The sequence below is a fragment of the Camelus ferus genome, chromosome 8 (assembly GCF_009834535.1).
Source record: "Camelus ferus isolate YT-003-E chromosome 8, BCGSAC_Cfer_1.0, whole genome shotgun sequence".
NCBI classification, from domain to species: domain Eukaryota; kingdom Metazoa; phylum Chordata; class Mammalia; order Artiodactyla; family Camelidae; genus Camelus; species Camelus ferus.
Window position 1 is genome coordinate 13340390 of NC_045703.1, and position 19962 is coordinate 13360351.

Below are 19962 nucleotides of genomic sequence, written 5' to 3' on the forward strand. Positions count from 1 at the left end.
TCCATTTGAGACAAAAATTACAACTTAGAATAGAATGGTTCAGGCTGGGGGGTGGGGGTGGGGGGAGGAGTACCAGAACCCCCTCCAAGTGTTCAAACAAGTGATGAGTATTTCAAGATGATAGCGTCAGAGAAAACAATTCTGAGTTACTTTACAACTATCTCCTGTCAATATCCTAGAATAGTATTGAATTTGAAGGAGCTATTTCAGCAGCTGGAAACTTTTAAGCAAGAATATACTAAGTATCCAAAAGGGACCCTGTCTTCAATGCATACTGTCTTTGAAGCTAGCTCGTTAAAAAAATCAAATAATATTTAATTTTCAAGTTTCTTTGTTTTGTTTTATGTTTGCTGGGTACTTCATTATTTAATGCATTGCTTTAATACCTTTCTACCAGTCACTTGTTATAATGGCATCACACATTGTTTTATTTTATATAATTTATGATTTCCTTGATATTTTGGAAAAAATGTGTATTCCAACAACTTGTATTTGAAATATATCAAATATTTACATTCACTGATGATTTGTTTTATTTTATGAATTCTCTACACTTAAAAAATAAACAGCTGCAATAAATGCAAGGACTTCTGTATTACTGAAGCCTTTACCAAAATGCCGACGATGACATTTTGCTCTGGTACTGCTGGCATTATTCTGCTTGCTGGATGCTGTGTCCCCAACATGGCCTGACACTTCTCATTAAAATGAGTAGTATGTATTCCATCGGTAATTGAACAAAGTGTGGGGTATTCTGTCTGAGAAAGAGAGGAAAGCCAATTGTCCAATAAGTATTGGCCAAACTGACAAAATGCAGCCCAATAATGGAGATGCATTTAAGGCAGTTACAGGAAATCATCTTGAGGAAAAAAAAGGGGGGAGGGGGATAAAGTTGTTTTCTTTCTTTTCTCCTAGCTTTTTATTTCCCTTATCTCTCTTTTCTTCCTTTATGTGTGTCTTTGCAGTTCCTCTCTGCTTTTCCATGTATTATCTCCCTTTTTACCACTGAAAATGGTACCTTACACCTATTCCTCGTAATCATTTACAGCCCTCTTACCCTCCAGTCCCCCCAAAATATTTTGTTTCCTAATACTTTCGTGTTGATTATAAAATACTAGTTTGTATAAAATGTAACTATCCATTGGATATTCTAGGGAAATAATGATCTGAAAGGGGTTTCTTCCTCCTCTTCCCATATTTAAAGCAACTGCTTTCTTTGACCAAAATGGTTGCTGGAAACCTTGTGCAACTAAAATGAGTTAGGTCTTAGCCTCTCTCAACAGAAGCAATTTATGCAGACTTTTCTGGCTATGTGAGCTAGGCAAGTGTTTGTAAATTAGTGTAAGGAACACCAGGACAATAACCAGAAGAGAGTGGCTACTTTATCAGTACACTTTGACTATGTGAGGGTAGGTCAGAATCAGCCTACTTAGGTATTTTCCATCTCCTTTGCCACAATGAATTAACTCAGTTTTGAATTTAAGGACGGAAGGGATAAAAATGAGTTAGAATAAAATGGATACAATTTGAAGGAATTAGATTCTCTGGAGGACAGAGAGGACAACTTCGATGACTATCGTTAACATATGGAAAGAAATTCAAAAGGAGAGCAAAGACGTTACATGCACACACCAAGACTGCAGCAGAAAACCATACTTTTCATTTAAACTAGTAATATGAAAAATTCAAAGGGAAATAGTGACTCAAGTTATGGAAATCTAGAATGTTTCAATGGAAGAACTATTTTAAAGAGGAGGAAAAAATAAAGAGATGGGGATCTGCTTTGACCTCCATGCTGTACACTTGACTCTCACTCTCTCAGTTTCTGCTGGACTGATGGTAATTTGCCCATGAAGCTGTCCCTGGCAAACTTTGGGAAAAAAGCAACTACCAGTGCTTCCTGTCCACTTTCGTTTGCTTTATGTTTCTCTTGAAATATACCTTAATTTTTATTTTCAGTCCTCTCCCACTAAAAGGTAGAAACTCATGAGAGAAAGGGGTTTGTTCATCAAAATATTCATCTACCTGGAAGAATAACTATCTACAGCAGGAGCTCAAGAGTTATTTGTTGAGGAATTTAGTGGATAAATTAGGCAATGACATGATGAAGAAAGCTGAGTATCTGGGAGAATAGATGAAGCAGATCTAACACGAGAATGATGGCAGCTCTAGAAAGAGTAAAAAGAACATGTGAAAGAGAAGCAATAATTAATCAAATTATAGACTTTTTCTCTGAGCTGGAGAAAGACTGCATATTGACTCTCTAGCCAAGTTGATTGATGCATAGAGAAATATGTGTCAAACTTCAAGGCAGAAGTGACAATTTACTTACAAATGAAAAGTAGTCAAAGTGGTGTCACATTGTTTGTTTGCAATACTGGTAGTTTTGAGACAATAGAATAACATTTATAACCTCAGAAACACCTATAGACAACCTAGAGAAGATATTGCCTCCACCAAATATTACACCTGACTGCACTTTTTTCCATTTTTATTTTTGTATAATGATGTTCCCTCTCTCAATTGCTTTATTATACCTTCCAGGAAAAAAAAAAAATCTATCTCATGATCTTTTAAATACATGACTCTAGCTATGTTAATTGTAGTGTTTTTCTCTTGATATGAAATATAGTCAGTATAATTTTGCCCTAAGTCTTCATTTAAAACAAAATCACTTTATAAAAATACTTTCATGTAACTGTACATGTCCTGGAAATTTTTTTTTTTAAATCACTGTTTAATATTTACATCTATTATAAAGTCAAAAGCAAGGTATTAGGCTAATATAGTTTATTTTAGTAAGTTTGATGTATGAACAAGTAAAATAACTAAATGAAATAAAAATAATGGCATTTTTTTAATTGCCAAAATTTAGCTATAGAAGTTATTTGGCTGATATTTATACACCCAAGTTTATAATTATGAATTATATCTTTGCCATTATCAGTCTTAAATGATTCTGATACATTGTATTTTTAAGTGTTTATTTTTATATTTTCTCTTTTCTCCCCTTAATGCTACATGTTGTCAAATAGGAATTGCACGCTATGTTTTTATGTTTGGAGGGGTTGTGAAGTGATAATTCTGACTTTATTGTTTGTATTGAATATATATTACTTTAACCTATTTTTATTTTATAACATTTCCTTCTTAATTTATTTGGTGTTATCTAAATTTTTGCTGACCACTAAGTCATCTTCCTTTCTTATATGTTATTTCACCATATTTTCTTCTATATTGTATTTCATTAAAATCATATCTGTTTAAATCATGGGGCCAAAATTTTGATGCTATTTGAAATTTCTCTTGTCCTCTAGGTAGCTTTCCTTCATACGTGTCTCATCTTTATCGTTATAAACTGAATTTTTTTTTCATTTTAGTGATAGAATTTCTCAAAGGACCCATGTTGTTCAAGAGCTTGCTTTCATATTTTTCTTTGTTTTTGTTTTTTCTGGTTTAAATTCTTCACTGGCAAAAATATCGAAGCCCTCTCTTTCCTTGACTTCAATTGAGTTGAGAGGCTTTTGTTTTCCTTGTGGATGAAATTCAGGAGTTTCTCTGAATTCTGGGGCTCTGCTAGGTTCCCCAGAATAAGAGAAGCAAGGTTTCATCAAAGGGGTAACAGAGTACAATATACTTAAACCATACTTAATATTCACAACAGCACTAAAACTAGTGATATGACCAAAGCAACTAACTTCACTTCTCTGAGTATGTTTCTTCATTTATAGCATAATGGGCATAATAACTATCACATAGGTTTTATGAAAACTGAATGATAAAATCATAAAATTGTGTGAAAGCAACTAGCCTAGTGCACGGCACATTGCAAGTGCTGAAAAATTGCGTGGTTGTTCCTGATATAAGTGAAGAAGTGACTTTTTTCTACAAGGTTAAAGTGCAAAGCTGTGCCTCCAGCAGCAGGAAAGGTGCAGGATTACAGTGTTTCGCTGATGCTGTTCCAGGTGGACTCTGTCCGTGTGGCCTTGTTTTTATGAAATCATCCTGTTTTCTTATAATAAATTTTAAAAAATGAACATATGGCACAATTCGTCTTATTATTAAATCAGCTTGTAACAATTTAGTCTCAAGAAGCATGCTTTTTGGTCTGTATTCTCTAGTGTTTTCTGTAGAGACACATGGCCATTTAATTCGGTGCCACATTCACTTGATAATAAAAGTTTACTAAATGTGATTTAAAGGGCGGGGGTATTTCTCACAAATTAAGGAGAATGAGGACAAAGAAAGCCTGAACACCAGCATGCGTTCCTCAGCACCTTGTCAGTTGCAGCCAGTGCGCTGCAGTGGACCGAAATCCAGGCTATTTCCTCTGTGTCTCGGACTTTGGATGGTGATGCCATTGGCTAGGAATGCCAGGGGCCCTCAACTGGAACCAGAATTGTGGCTGCACCTGCCCTTGTGGTTCTTTTATTACAATTTCAAGACACACATCAGAAATGACCACCAGGGAACTTAGTAAAAGCAAGGCATAATAATTCTCACAGGTCCTGGAGAATGAACAGCATGGCTGAGGGCCCTGCATCAAGGTGGCATGTAGAAAGAGAAGCAGAGAGAAACAGAGAGGGAGAGAGGCACGGCCCTGGGGTTTTCTCTTTACTGGGTTTGAGGGTGGGGCTTAGGGGTTTCACTGGTCCAATCATCATTGGTGAATTTAAAACATGGCAGTGGGAATTAGCAGGGAGAGGAAGGTCAGTCCGAGCTTTCTAAAAGGGGAACTCCTTGGATGCGGGACATTGGCTTCTTAGCTAGCCGTGTAGGTGGTTGGTGTCACACAACTGGCGACATGTTTACTGGAGATGGATGTCTGAAATAGCACTCGAAAAGCTCATTGTCAGGCACTTAACTACACAATTGCTTTGAAAAATGTAAATATGACAACGAACAAACAAACAGAACCATGTAATTAGCCCAACTATGACTCTACCCTTATTGTCCACTGCAACTCTTTCCACTGTGTCTAAAATTTGTGAGTGTTGCCATTAACTTCTGATAATACAGCATCATGATTCAACTAAACATTAGATATCTCATTTTTCATCTTCTTTTTTTTCACATTTCAACCATAGTTTCATCTATCCCAACTGATTTCCAAAACCTGCATTTCATTGTTAAATATCCATTTAGGCCAAAGTTGATTTCACTCTTAAATTTTCTAAAGGTAATATGAAGGCCATTCAGTGAAAATGTAGTTTATCCAAATTTCCTCTAAATAGATAAATAGTTTTCTCCTTTGCTGAGTACAAGTCTCCATGGACAAAATCAATGATTGAAAACATGGCACAATAGTAAATGTTGTAGGTAATTTAAAGAAAGCATTATTATTTGGGGCAGACAGTTAGTGAACTTCTGTGAAAATATTTAAATTGCAACTTTTCTTACTTATGCTGATGTGTTTACAGTGGTACGGCAGGACTGACTGGAAAAAACTGTGAGAAAGTAGTTGACCACTGTAGACTGCTCAGCGTCAACTGTCTGAATGAAGGATGGTGTTTCAATATAATTGGAAGATTCAGAGTAAGTAATTTAATCCATGACAAAGTAATTTAGCACTTCAAGGTACTACAGCTTCTGGCAGTCTATTTCAAATGCTTTTATTAACATAAGCCAGAGAAATATTTCGTTCTCTGTATATTTAAACATGAGTTATGTAAAGTTTAGTAATGGGGATTTTTAACTTATAAGAATTATGTTGGGAAGGCATTATTAAGTATTCTAGGGAATGTTTTTCTTATAAAATAATTATATAGCTACTTGAGTGCTGGCGCTGTCTCTGTATATGTAAACCACAGTTACTAATGCCTTAAGCTCTTGAACTAGATGGGGAACAAAATTTGTCTGGTCATTTTTAGTCAGCATATAAAAAATAATTATTTTTTATTTGTAGTTTTTGAAGTGACTTTACAAATACAGAGTGTGCATACTGCATGCAGTAATGCATAGCCTACAACTCAGCAATTCTACTTTTGGGTATGTCTAAATTGGAGAAATGATCAAATATGTACTGAAAGAGATGCATAAAAGAATTTCCACTCCACATATGAAGCAAACTAGAGTTTACAGATAGGAGAATGGATAAACTAATCATGGCATAGTTATACCATGGGATTATAAAGAGTGATTCAAATAGTGAACAACAGCTGTATGTATTAATACTTATGAATATTAAAATATAATGTGTAATTTTAAAATATTATTATAAAAGTATATATGTACAATGTGATAATGATTAATTAAAATTTTGAAACACAAACATATCCATATTTGTTTTTATAGCATAAATCTATAGCAAAAGTGTAAACACATGCATGAGTTATTTATGTTCCGGGTTACTAGAAAGGCAGCTGATAGGGACATAGGTGGGGAGGTGAAGTGGGGTAGATGGGAGTTCCAATGTATCTGCAATGCTTTATTTTTTAAAAATCATTTTTTTGGCAAATAGGGACAGTAAGATCATGTTCACTTTATTATTTTCTCTATTTTTCTGTATTATAAAATATTTCAACAAAATATTTTGAAAAAAAATGTAAAGCCAACGTACAGAGTGGACCATGGACAAACATATATGTGTACTTTTGCAAACATATGATAAAATATAACAATGTTACTATACAAGAATATATACTATAAGAACTTAATATTTACTTAGCATCTATAGTACTATTGGCTATTATAGTGCAACATTTCTGATCATTACCTCATTTGATCTTTACAGAAATGCCATTTATCTCATAGAAAAATAAACTGTCTCCTGAGCTTTTGATTATTTCCTTAAGTTCACATATATCAATAAGGATAGATGAAGTGAGATTTGAACTACTCTGTGTGACTCCAGAATTCATACTTTCAAGCACTATACGTATCTATTTTCAATACAAAGGATTTCTTTTCCTCTTAAAATGTATCTATCTACCCTTTCCTTAGTAAGAAATTGTTTAAAATTATCTAATTGAAATGTCTCTCCCTCTTTGGTTTGAATTGGTTTTATATTATCATGTTTATGTTTTGGATTTTGGTTCCTATTTTGTTTCAGGATAATCTCTGAGCATTTATCTCTGACTTCTATTTAGCATTTTTTCCTCCTCCACCACCATCTTTCCCTGGGAGACCTCATCTATTTCAGTGCCTCAACAATTATCTATATGTTACTGACTCTAAATCCAATTTGAATTTATTAAAGGAATTTGACTAGACTTTCCATCACCTTGCAGACTCCATTTTTTGTGTGTGTAATTCTACTTTGTCTAATAAATGCCAATCGATAAAATATTAGCAAGAAAGAAATGCTAATTGACCTCCTCATGTAGTTAAAATTTAGGTGATGATGAGGATAATGTAGCTTACTAAAAGTTTTTAACATCATAATAATTTTAACACCTTTATTGTAGTATGATTACTATATAGTAAACTATATATATTTCAGATGTACAATTTGATGAATTTTGATAGATGTGCACCCCAATGAAACCACTACCACAATCAAGATAGCTAATATTTTCATCACTTCCCAAGAGGTGCATAATAATTTTCAAACACATGGTTGTCCCTACTGATTAATACTCCTAGTTTTGGCTTTATTGATTTCTGAAGCAGTTTATATTTAAATTAATTTAGTGAAACATTTAGTATATATTTACAACTATATTGTTCAGATTATATAATAGTTATACGTGCTGAGAATTAACAGTGTCTGTGATATTTAAGTTCAATATAATATATTAGAGAAAATAAAACACTGTATAGTATATTCAATTTTTGGCATGCAAATATAAAATGTATTTTTCTAGATTATAACATTTTTGGAATTCTATAACTGATTTTTTCTACTTTAATGATGTATTACTAGCTTTTGAATATGTCAACTAATTTCAAAGAGAGCGTTTTATGAGCTATCACATTTTAGAAAGACATATAAACTCTTCCTTCTCCTATTGAGAGAAAACAAATATACTTTACATTCAGAGGGAAAAAGAAGAGAGAGGGCATAAAACAAGCAAAAAGTAATATGATGCACTTAAATTCGAGTGTATTCAGGATCATAGTAAAGATGCATTGACTACACACTCCAGTTAATAGGCAGATTATTAATAATATGTTAAGCAAAACCCAAACAAATATTTAATAGATAAACAAGATTATAGTGTATAGCACAGGGAAATATACACAAGATCTTGTGGTAGCTCACAGAGAAAAAGATGTGACAATGAATATATATATGTTCATGTATAACTGAAAAATTGTGCTCTACACTGGAATTTGATACAACATTGTAAAATGATTATAAATCAATAAAAAATGTTAAAAAATAAATAAAAAATAAGAGACATATTTTATATGAAAACATAGATATATATTGAAAGTAAAATAGAAAAGATATACACATAAAAATTAAGCAAATGAAGTATTATTGTAACATTATTAATAATAGAATTCAACATAAGGAAATGTCCAAGATAGATGTTATTTCAACATAACTGAGTAAAGTCATCAAGTCAAATTATACATTTAATAACAGAACTTCAAAATACATGTAGCAGAAACTGAAAGAACCCTAAGGAGAAGTAAGTAAAACTACAGTTGTAGTTGAGATGCGCACACTTCTCCTTCGGTAACTGGTACAAGTACAGAAAAGTGTAAGGACACACGAGGTTTGAATGACACTCAGTGCACGTACCTAGCATGACAGTGCGTTACACCCACCCGCTGCGACTGCTTGTTCTTTTAACAGCACGCAAGACGTCCCCAAGCAAGACTACGTCCTTGGCAATAAAGCAAGTCAATAAACTTTAAAGGTTTGAAATCACAGCAAATATATTTTCTGACTGCCACGAATTATAGAAAAAACTATTGAGAAAATCATTTATAAATGAAAATAACCTTGGCTGATGCTGCCCACTTTTCTACACAGTGACCCACCGCTCCTGCACTCCTGGCCCTGCTTTCCCTCTCTCCCCACGGCCGAGAAAAGTCAAAAGTCTTTTGTTCAGGATCCTTGGGGTCCCTTCACACCACAGGGAAGGATGAGACAGCGTTTTCATGTGTGTACAGGGAAAACAGAACTTGATAGAAACGCAGTGGGTGACAGTTTAGTAAATGCACCTGAGATTTCCTGTCAATAATAATTCAAAATCTAGAAATACCTGAAGTGAGGAAACAAGATTATATCAAATGTGTAGCAAGTATTCACTAGATTGTTACTTTATTCTAGAATAAAAGGAATCCCATAGCTAAAAAATAATAATGTACCCTCATCCTAGAAACGCATCCAGTTTAGGCTACAGTTTTAAAGTGTATTCGTATTTTTTGAAAATAATCAAATCAAAACGTTTAGTAAAGCATAGTTACATGAGCCTAACTACAATTTGGCTCGTATATTTGTATGGATATATGACATGCAGCTGCTTGTAATGACATAAGATATCGTGTGAACTTTCTGGGCTGGAGGAAAGGTCAACAGGCATGGCAGGTTCTGCTCCGACATAGATCATCTTCCCAGGGCGTCCAGACACCAGAGAAGACTGTGTATCAGGAGGCCAGGCTTTCCCAGGCAGCATGAAGTGCAGGGGAGGGAGCGAGTTCCAAGACACAAGGTGATGTAGCTTCTGAGGTCATCCATCCCCATAATCATTTAGGACTTTATAATGTTTTAATAAACATAAACTTTCCCTGGAATATGTGAATTGCTTTTATAGAAACAGTGAGCTATCTGAGGTCTGTGACCTGTGTGGTCGAGGAACAACAGAGAAGCAGGGAGAGGAGAGCAAGGTGGAGGAGAGGGTTTGAGGAGTCACAGAGAGGCCCTGAGTTAATCTTGGATCTAAGGAAAGATCAAGATAAATCGGAGTTCTGATGGCTACTGGGCTCCTTATGGTAACTGTATTATACAGATGCGTGCAGTATAGGCTGAAAATAAATAAACTAACAATTTGATAATAATTTACTCTAATTAGACTAAAATTATAATCAGAAAAATATTTCTTTTGAATATTTATTTAATTGAAATAAGATGAACACTAAAGCATACCCACAATGACTTTAAGATTAGGAAGTTTATATTAAATGCAACAGTTTGGACAATATTTAGGGTAAAAAAAACCCACAAAAACCTATAGGTGAGAATCTTATTAATTCTAAGCCATGCTCTTCATCATGAGTTAAATTTCTCAATTTTCAATTCATTTTCTTTATAATTGTAGTGGCATAAGCATGGTGAATTCTCTCATTGAAATTGTGATGAGGAATTTCCAATCGAGCACTTTTACAATGTCAATTCCATTCTCAATATTAATAATTTAAACGCCCTTGTGATAAAACAATTGTTACTTCCCAGTTGAGGAGTCAGATTTCTAATAATCACTACATATGAATAAATCACTGAAGAAATTAAGAGCTCATGGCAAAAAAAAAGTCTTATTATAATCTTCATGTGTATCAAAATTTTAAATATCTGATTGATATTGTGTGCATTATAAAGTAAAAACATAGGCACGATACAATTAAATACTATTTGCATCACTTCATAGCAATGGTTTAGGATGTCTTAAGAGTTTCAGTGATTTACCAATAAATTTAATTTCGTTTGAATAGATAATGCACATAGTCAGAACCGCAATTTCTGGCTTGTGTGTATCACAACATTTTATAGCTTCCTGAGGTTATGACAGAATTATTGGCTGCTGCCCATTCTACCATTAAAGAAAATGCCCCGAGAGCTTTGTGCACAGTCCTTTGTTTCCCTTCCTTTACAACCGGTTCAGGAACACAGATTGAAGGAAGCAGTTTATGTTTTATCTCATCTTTTTGAACATCCCTTATGAGGCTTCTCGGGTGAACCAACAAAAACCAAAATTTAAAGCTCATGTAGTTTAACTTTACCATCTGTTTTATTTCTCTCTTCTATTTCCATCTTCTAGTTAAATCTTTTTTTTTTTAACAATTATTTTCAACAAGCATGTCTTATGCAAACTCACAGTGAAAGAATAAAGCTCAAATTAGAATTCCACATGCGTACGGGTTGCATTGGAGGTAGAATTTAGAATTCTAAAATTTAGTTTCAATGACAGAAAATCTAGGCAGAATCTCTCCCTGTCTCTCAGTCTCTCTCTCATACACACACACACACACACACACACACACACACACACACACACACAGAAGAATTTGAAGGCTCTCATAGGTAGACTTTCCAAGACTAGACTAGGTAAGTATTTAACCAGACGCTCAATGTGATCTATTTCTTGTTGCTCACTCTGAAACACCATCCCATGGTCTCTTTGACGTTTCTGGAAGAACCCAGGCATGTTCCTGCCTCAAGGCCTTTGTCTTGAATATTTTGACCCAAGTGTCTGGTTTGTGGGTTCCTTCACTCTGCTAGGTTTTTTCTCAAGTGTTTGCCTTTGGTGAGTCCTTCCCTAGACTCTTGATCTAAAATGTGGATGCTGTCCTGGCCCATACCTGTCACCTCCTTTTACTGTGGCTCTTCTTAATAGCTATTGACATCTGGTTCCCAGATAACAATACAGTCCTTCCTGTCTCTCCTTTATTGTCTGTCAGACTAGATTAGGCTGAAATGTAAGCTTTATGAAGGTCAATAACTTTGTTTCTTTGTGTAGGAGTAAACTTCTTCCAGAAAATACAGCAAAATTCCAGCAAAGGCCAGTCAGGCCAGCTGTAGTTGATGGGAGCCTATTTGAAATGAGTCTTCTCTGTAGGAAAAGCCAGATTCCATAGACTGACTAACTTTTCTGTTAATAATGGAGTAGTCAAAGCCAGCACGACATGAGATTGGGAGAGAGATGCAGTTGGTAAAATGCAGGAAGAATTATGTGACACATAAAATCACTCCCAATTTTTTTTATGTAAAGTATTCTAAAAGTCAGCAAATCAAAGAAAGAGGCATTAGGTAAACTAAGTGTGATATTAACATTCAAAATATTGGTTTTCACACATACAAAAAAATGACAAAATATAAAATTCACACTATAATGTGCTACAAACTCCTAAATTGAGCAAAAATGATGAAACCATTTCCTATTGGCCCAAGAATGACATACTAAGCTTCTAAACATACCTGCTAATTGTTCTCTTAACCAGTTAACATACCAATATTTTCATTCCTTATCAATCCTCAGGGATACTTTCTTTGGGTTTAGGGATTGGATGACTAGGGTCATAGTTTGTACTACAGACATACAGACATCTGTGGGAAAAAAATAGTTAAGGTCAAAAACAATAAACCCCCAGAGGAACCAAGTGGGGTTTGCCCACTAGGGGACACTTGGCAATGTCTAGGGACATTTTTGGTTGTCACAAATAGGGGTTGGGGCTTCAACTGAAGTCTGGTGTGTAGAGGACAGGTTTGACGCCAAGCATCCTACAGTGCACACGACAGCCTTCCACAGCAAAGAAATACCAGGTCCAAAATATCTGCTTTGCTGTGGTTGAGATACCTGCTTTAGAAGGATGTTTAGGATATGGACATTGGGAAATAGTAAAACTTGTGCACAGAAAGAAAAGTAGACTTTATGAAAATTAGAAGAAGCTCTAAATTAAAGAGAGATTTCTATCTCACACTAGCAGACCTATAACATAAGACAGATTCCAGGTTAAGAAGTGTTTTTCGGTTGGCATAGAGTTGGTTAAGCCAAAATTCTTTTCTATTATTATTCTTCCTTAGTTAGGAGCAGACTAGTTGCTTTCAATTCAGAAAACTCTGCTTCTCAATCCTTCCCTCTGAAATACTCAGATTAAATTCATCTGAATGTTTTTCTTCTTATTTATATTATTGAACAAATGTTCAATGAAAAGTTGGGAGGAGTTAAGTTGCATGAACTGGTATCATAAGAGTGAGTTCTCTCTATTTTTTTAGGGGAAGGGGAGGCAGAAACAGGATTCCAGATTTATTAAACATAAAAATAAAGCTAAATAAAGCTAAATTAAATAGCCATTGAACTGCTTGAAGTAGCTTCAGGAATGCCATGTGATTAGAATCCACTTGAATAATCTGCTGATCCACGCCTTATACCTCGGAGACAGGTCCTCCTCTGATCTCTCTTTCATAGATTTCTCGATGGCTTTTGAGTCTACTTCATTAATTGTGTAGTTTACCCTGCTCTTGTTCAGATTTTTGCCAGGTAAGTTGACTCCTGTCTAAAATGATGTTTGACAGAGACTCGCATGCACACACTGGCTTTTAGCACTTAAGTCTTTTTCATTGGTAGATGTTACTTATTTACTCTAGTTCTTCAGTATATTTTATTTTATTTCCTGTAACGGAGGTACTGGGGATTGAACCCAGGACCTTGTGCACACCAGGCATGCACTCTGCCACTGAGCTGTACTCCCTACCCCCTGCAGTATATTTTAATCATTTGAGTCATGTCATTTTAAACAAGCAAGCAAAAACAACATGCTTTGACTTGGAAAACGTTTTTCAAAGAATACAAGAGACTAATCTTTCCTAGGTTGCATAGTTAAGCAATTTTCTAATGAGTACATTGCCCTAAGATTGTTAGTCACAAAAAGTGGTAGAAACTTCTTTGATGGTCAAACTCACATAATATCATCTGGGTCCTCTTGATTTTGCCTTCCTAGGCGGCAAGCAGTAATAAAGCAGCACAGGGTCCCAGCTTAGAAGGATTAAGGGAAATTGAAGTTACCTCACGGCTTCCATTGTTTCTCAATAGCTCTTGTACAGGAAATGTATAAGTGTCTTAATAGTCATGCCAAGACAAAAATAAAAATACTCAGGAAGTGGTGTTTATGTCACTGTCACTTGTACATGCAGGTAGTAAACTGATTGGTTTGCAGTAACTAGTACTTTGTGATTCTACACATTTTCTACTGATTAATTATTAATCAATTAGTACTAGTCTTTTCATAGGAAGAAATTTAAGAGGGATTTAAGTGATGAATATATTCAAAAACTTCTCTCACACTTAAAATTTTTTTTTGAGATAAAAGGGTTTTTTTTTGTTTTTTAATTTTTTTAATGTAAAATTCTGTAGGTAGATGTAAAAAACAGTTGTGGTCACACTTAAAATTTGACTTGATTTTATGTCATGCCATTACAAGAGCAAGAATGGAGGAAGTTATAAGCATATATTTTATCATTCCTTTTGCTTATTTTCAGCAGGATTTTTATATCAAGTGATAAAGTAAATTAAAACAGTTCTATAAGAAGTGACAGCTTAATTTCTCCTAATTAGTGTGATTTCTGTGAACGGTTGAAATGCTCATATTTGTAAGGAACAAATATAAACACTTGAAATGCCTCAGTGAAAGTAGAAGTGCCAATACATCTTCATTAATAATGAAACAGAAAAGTGAAAAGGAAAAATATCACTCTTGAAGAAATTTTTACAATTTACAAATTGTCCTCTTAAAAATTTAAGAGAAATCACTGGTGAAACTATTTTAAAAAGTGTGGTTATTGACATAAATCCCATTTGTATTATATTTTGGATCATCAAGATGGTGACTTTCCTCCCCAAATGCTTCGTGAACAGGAGTTAGGGCCATAAGACCTGTAATAAGCTACATCAGAAGTAGATATTACATAAACTGAAGGCACAAATTTCCTGAATAGTTTCCTGGGAATCCAGAGTATGGTTGGTTGAATAGTGGTGCCCTGAGATACGTGCATGTCCCAATCCCAAAAACCTATGAATGTTACCTTTTATGAAAAAGAAGCTTTGTAGATGTGGTTAACACAAGGTTCTTGATAGGAGGGGACTATCCTAGATTATCCAGATGGGCTTGATTTAATCACATGAATCCTTATACGAGGGCCCCAGAAGGAGTCAGGGACCCAGAAAGTGACGTGATGGCAGAGATTGGAGTGATGTTCTCTGAAGATGCAGGAAGAGTCCATTGGCCAAGGGATGTGGGTACCCACCAGATGCCAAAAAGGCACTAAAACAAGCCTCCCCTCAGAGTCCCTCCTAAAACCTTGACTTGACCCCAGCAGGATGGATTTCAGATGTCTCATCTCCAGAAATATAAAATAATAAATGTTTTAAACTACTAAGGTTATAGTAACATATTACAGCCACAACAGGAAATAAACACACAGAAATTTCAAGAAGATTTATAGTTAGCACAAAAATAAATTTACTAGCTGAAAATGGTTAGTGAAGCTCTAATGAACAATAGTCACTCAAAATTTAGACTCGCGGATACTGTCTACCTGTCACGACGGAGGGGCTGTTTCCTTAGACTGAGAGTGAAAGGGAAAGAGAAGAGAGAGCTGCAGATACGTAAGCATATTTGTGCATTTTTTAAAATATTAAGTATTTTTCTACCTCCTTTCCCTAGCTCTTCATAATTTTTTATGACCTAAATCTGGGAATGAGCAGAAAAGGGAGTGAAAATTGCTGGCAGATGGGTGACCACTATAAGAATGTTGCACATACTGAAAGAATCAACGTGATGGTTTTTTATTGGCTACTGCCATTATATTTTGATTAGGTTTACTATGAGCATGTCTGGGTCATTTTCTAATTATTCTTACATCTGTCATGAGAAAAGAGAAAGGAATTTTCTTCACTAATTCTTTGTCAATAACTAAATTTCCTCAGCCTGGTTGTCACCTGAGAGCTAACTCTGTTTAATCTTTCTAGGTGTCCTTCACAAAGTTAGGTTGTCTTTTTGCAAGCAATTTGTCTCAACTCACAAAAATTCCTTCTGACGATATGCTGATGACTGGAACTCTTAAAATGAGGTGCAAAGTTTAATGACATAATTGTTCCCAAAAGGCGTGATATCACCTCATTAAATTTTCATGCAAAGAAAAGTAAAATTACTCATTCCATTTGATCAGTGAATATAGAAATCAGGAAACATAAAGTAAATTTCAGTTCAAAAAATTTATGTGCCTGTTTTCTTATTTCATGACATTCTAATATGTCGATCATGTACTTTTAATACACATTTTTTGTATCTTCAGTAATGATGATAGGAACTCGGTGGTGTTATTCTGGGTGAATGAGCTAAACTTTAAATGACCTCAACTGACCCAGAACAATTCATTGTCCCTGAATTTCCTCATTAAGACTACTGATATAAAAGGTAGATATAAGAAAAACCTGAGTGAAATACAAAGTTACCTAGAATCACTCCCAAAGAGAAGGATGCCTTGATGAATTTTATTATTTTTAATTTGGTCTCTTTTCTGAGGGCCAAGAGTTAAAAAAATGTCTGAAACTCAAGTTCTTCAATGAAGTGGGCTATTATTAATTCATGCCAAATATCTTATATTAAAGCTTTATTTACTCTGCAGTTTAGTGCTATTAATCGAGCATATCTACACTTGTTTTCTACTCAGTGACTAATCAAATGCATACATTGATTTCTTTAAATATTTCTCATGTAATAAAATTTTCTGATCAATGGTCTAAACTTTAAAACAATGGTTTATAAATAATATCATTTAACCACATTTCTAAGGTTAGAAAATTTGCTTTGGAAAGACTGCTTCAATATGTCTAACATGACTTGAAATAAAATAAGCAAAAACATTTAGTTGATTATATTTTGAACCAAAGTTTGAGGAAAATCATAGTCTACTCCAATGGTTATTTATTAGAAGGAACACTCAACAGTTACCGTGGTTTATATAGGCAAAACCAGTGTTCATAGGATGTTATAAGAAATTATTTAAAAAACTAGACTTCTGAAGTATGTTTAAGAAAAAATATTCAATAGAATTTGAGAAAACAGGCTGGAACATTTAAGTTTCTGTATGTAAAGGCTGAAATCAGTGTGGTAAAGATTGATTATACAAGAATATTACTTTTTTTTAGGGAAATATTCACTTGGATAAATACTTTACAGATAGAAAAGATGCTTAATAAATACTATATTTAAATATTTAGGTAATAGCAAAATGCAACTACAGATGAGTTTAAATATTACAACCCAATGCTAAAAAAAAACCTGATTTGTATTAAAACAGATGAATGATTAAATATTAACTAAGTTTCAACTACTTAAAAAAGCAAAAAGGATAAAAAAGTGTGTATGAGTCACTCTTAGCTTGTTAAGGATGTACTTTTCCTGGGATGGCAACCTTATCAGAAAGCTCTGATTGTGCTGTGAAAAACAGTGCCAGTTAGAAAATTGAAAATCCTGTGGAAACAAATGATATATTGTTAAAGGAGTTGAGGTATTTTTCCTTCTTCAGAAAAGGTGAAATTTAATTATAGAGGAAAAAAAAAAGCATAGAGTAAATATGTTATCTTGAAAAATAAAACTGAAGTTGTTTAATTAATGAATTAATTGTTTTATTTAATGTTATACCACTGTTGTAAGAAGTTTATACTGGAAATTTTAATAAGGAAAAACAGGAAAGAATTTCAAGGTTATTGTAATTGGTAAAAGTAATCACTTCTCCTCTTTAAGACTGTCAAATACATTTCTGAAATTGAATGATATTTGGCATTCAGGGACATAAAATATATGAGACAATCACTGGGGTTTAGTATCATGGCACAGGCATTTTTAAGCTGCCAGCTGAACGCTCATTTAGAAGGGAAGACAGTCAAACTTATTCCATATTTTTTTTGAGACTTTGAAATTGATTGATTCACTGTTTGAAAACAGAAGAATGACTTGGCTCTCTGAAGATTTTCCATGTCTTTTCTAATTTTCTTCATTTAATTTAAAACCATGATAAGAATTTAATAACAGAGATTTAGAAACTAATGTTCTTCAGAGGGAATAAATAGCCTTGGGCAATATTATTCTTTATTCATACACATGTATAATACTAATATGGAATACTTTTAACGTGATTTATATACTTAAAAATGGGAAGGATTGCACTGAATCTGTAGATTTCCTTGGGTAGCATGGTCATTTTAACAATATTGATTCTTCCAATCCAAGAACATGGAATATCTTCCCATCTGATTGTGCTGTCTTCAATTTCTTCTGTCAGTGTCTTACAGGTTTCCAAGTACAGGTCTTTTGCCTCCTTGGGTAGGTATATTCCTAGGTATTTCATTCTTTTCTGTGTGATGGTAAATGAGATTGTTTCTTTAATTTCTTTCTCTGCTAATTTGTTGTATGTTGATTTTATGTCCTGCAACTTTATTGAATTTGATTATTATTTCTAAGTTTTTTTAATGTGAAGTCTTTAGGATTTTCTGCATAGAAGATCATGTCATCTACAAACAGAGACAGTCTTACTTCTTTTCTAATTTGGTTGGCTCTGATTTTTTGTTGCCTAATTTCTCTGGCTAGAACTTCTAGTAGTACGTTGAATAAGGGTTCTGAGAGTGGGCACCCTTGTCTTGCTTCTGATCTTAGAGAAAAGCTTTCAAACTTTCACCACTGAGTATGACATTAGCTGTATAGTCATCATATATGGCCTTTATTATGCTGAGATACATTTTTTTCTATACCCAGTTTTTTGAATATCTTCTTGATGCATTGACTCCTTCACTATCGTGTAATGATTGTCTTTGTCTCCTGACCATCTTTTGCTTAGAGTCTGTTTTGTTTGATATAAGCGTAGCCACCCTTGCTTTCTTTACGTGAACATTTGCTTGAAACATTCATTTCCCTTCCTGCACTCAGTCTGTGTGTGTCCCAAATCTAAGTGGAGTCACCTGTAGGCAGCATATCATTGGATGCTTTCTAATATTTTTCAGTTTGAATTCATCGGTACTTTTTCAAAATCACTAAATAGAGTAAGATGTATTACAAATAAATAAAATGCCTGTGATTCTTTTGTAGTAACTCAAGGAGAATGAATGAAAATGAAATTATAATGCAAGAGGGAGTGTGACAAAAACAGAAAATTTTCAGATTTATAAAATGTTGTACTTAAAAATTTTCAGTGATAATACATCTTTTGTGTCAGTTAATTAGCACTGGAGCCAATAGCGCTCCAATTGCAGAATAAATAAAAACAAAAAATAAATGAAACAATTTGTACCTGAGTATATAGGTTTATCTCTTGGCCTTGTGAGAACTGGGGTGTATGCACTTTTTAAAAAATGTCATAATTGTTGTTTTCTTATCTGAAAGGACTTATACTATCAAGGCTGCTGAAAATTTACAAGAAATAAATGAGACAGTGCTTTTGAACTCATTTGAACAATGGCAAATTTTATTTATATGGCAAAATGGTCTCTCTCTCTCTCACACGCGCGCGCACACACACACACACACACACACACACACACACACACACAAATTAGAGAGAGCTGTGGTATCCCTGTTCTTAGTATCTTCACTATGTAAAGGAAAAAAAAATTCTGTATATTTAACACTGTTTCCAAACCCTGTTATAAATGCTTAAAATGAACATAAATAGAACCGGCCGGGAGTACAGATGCAGCAGTGTTAGGTATAAGCCCTGATCTGGGGATACAATTTCTTTGAAAGAAAGAAGTTTGATACTTAATACAGCACAGAAAGTGGAATGTCTAAAAGAAATCATTATCCTGCCTAAGAAGTATAGTTGTTGAAATAAATCAACATTTAGAGTTTTTATATCTCTTCATACTATCAGTCAAGGTTGCTTCCCTTTATAAAAACGAAAAGCTTTAAGAAAGCGCCATCAAATACTTCTGGCACATGATATGTTAAATCAGTTGGTTAGGGCTATAATATTGCTATGAATACATATTTTGTGTCAATCAAATAAAAGTCACAAGACTTCGGTATTGCAAAATTTGCCTTTACTGATGTAACCCAGCCTGACATGCGACACAGGAAATAGATTGCTTTTCTTTTTATGGACAATTTTCTTGATTCTCTTGTTTCTTTTTACTGTCAGTGTGAAACTACTTTATCATTGTCTTAATTTCACTGTTTGCTTACCAAAATGATGTTCTCCCAAGCTTATTGAGGTTCAAAGTCAGTTCAAGTTTAGTTTTCTAATATGCACCAGTTAATTAGCTCACTGTCAACAATGAGACAGACGTTCACTTTCAG

General features: G+C 34.1%; 1 protein-coding gene across 1 annotated transcript in view; it reads left to right on the forward strand.

Annotated features, from left to right (window-relative positions):
- EYS (eyes shut homolog) overlaps positions 1-19962 on the forward strand; it is a 1185765-nt gene that overhangs the window by 92462 nt on the left and 1073341 nt on the right. The window contains 1 exon segment of the mRNA XM_032484469.1: positions 5421-5535. Coding sequence (XP_032340360.1) covers positions 5421-5535 — 115 coding nt within the window.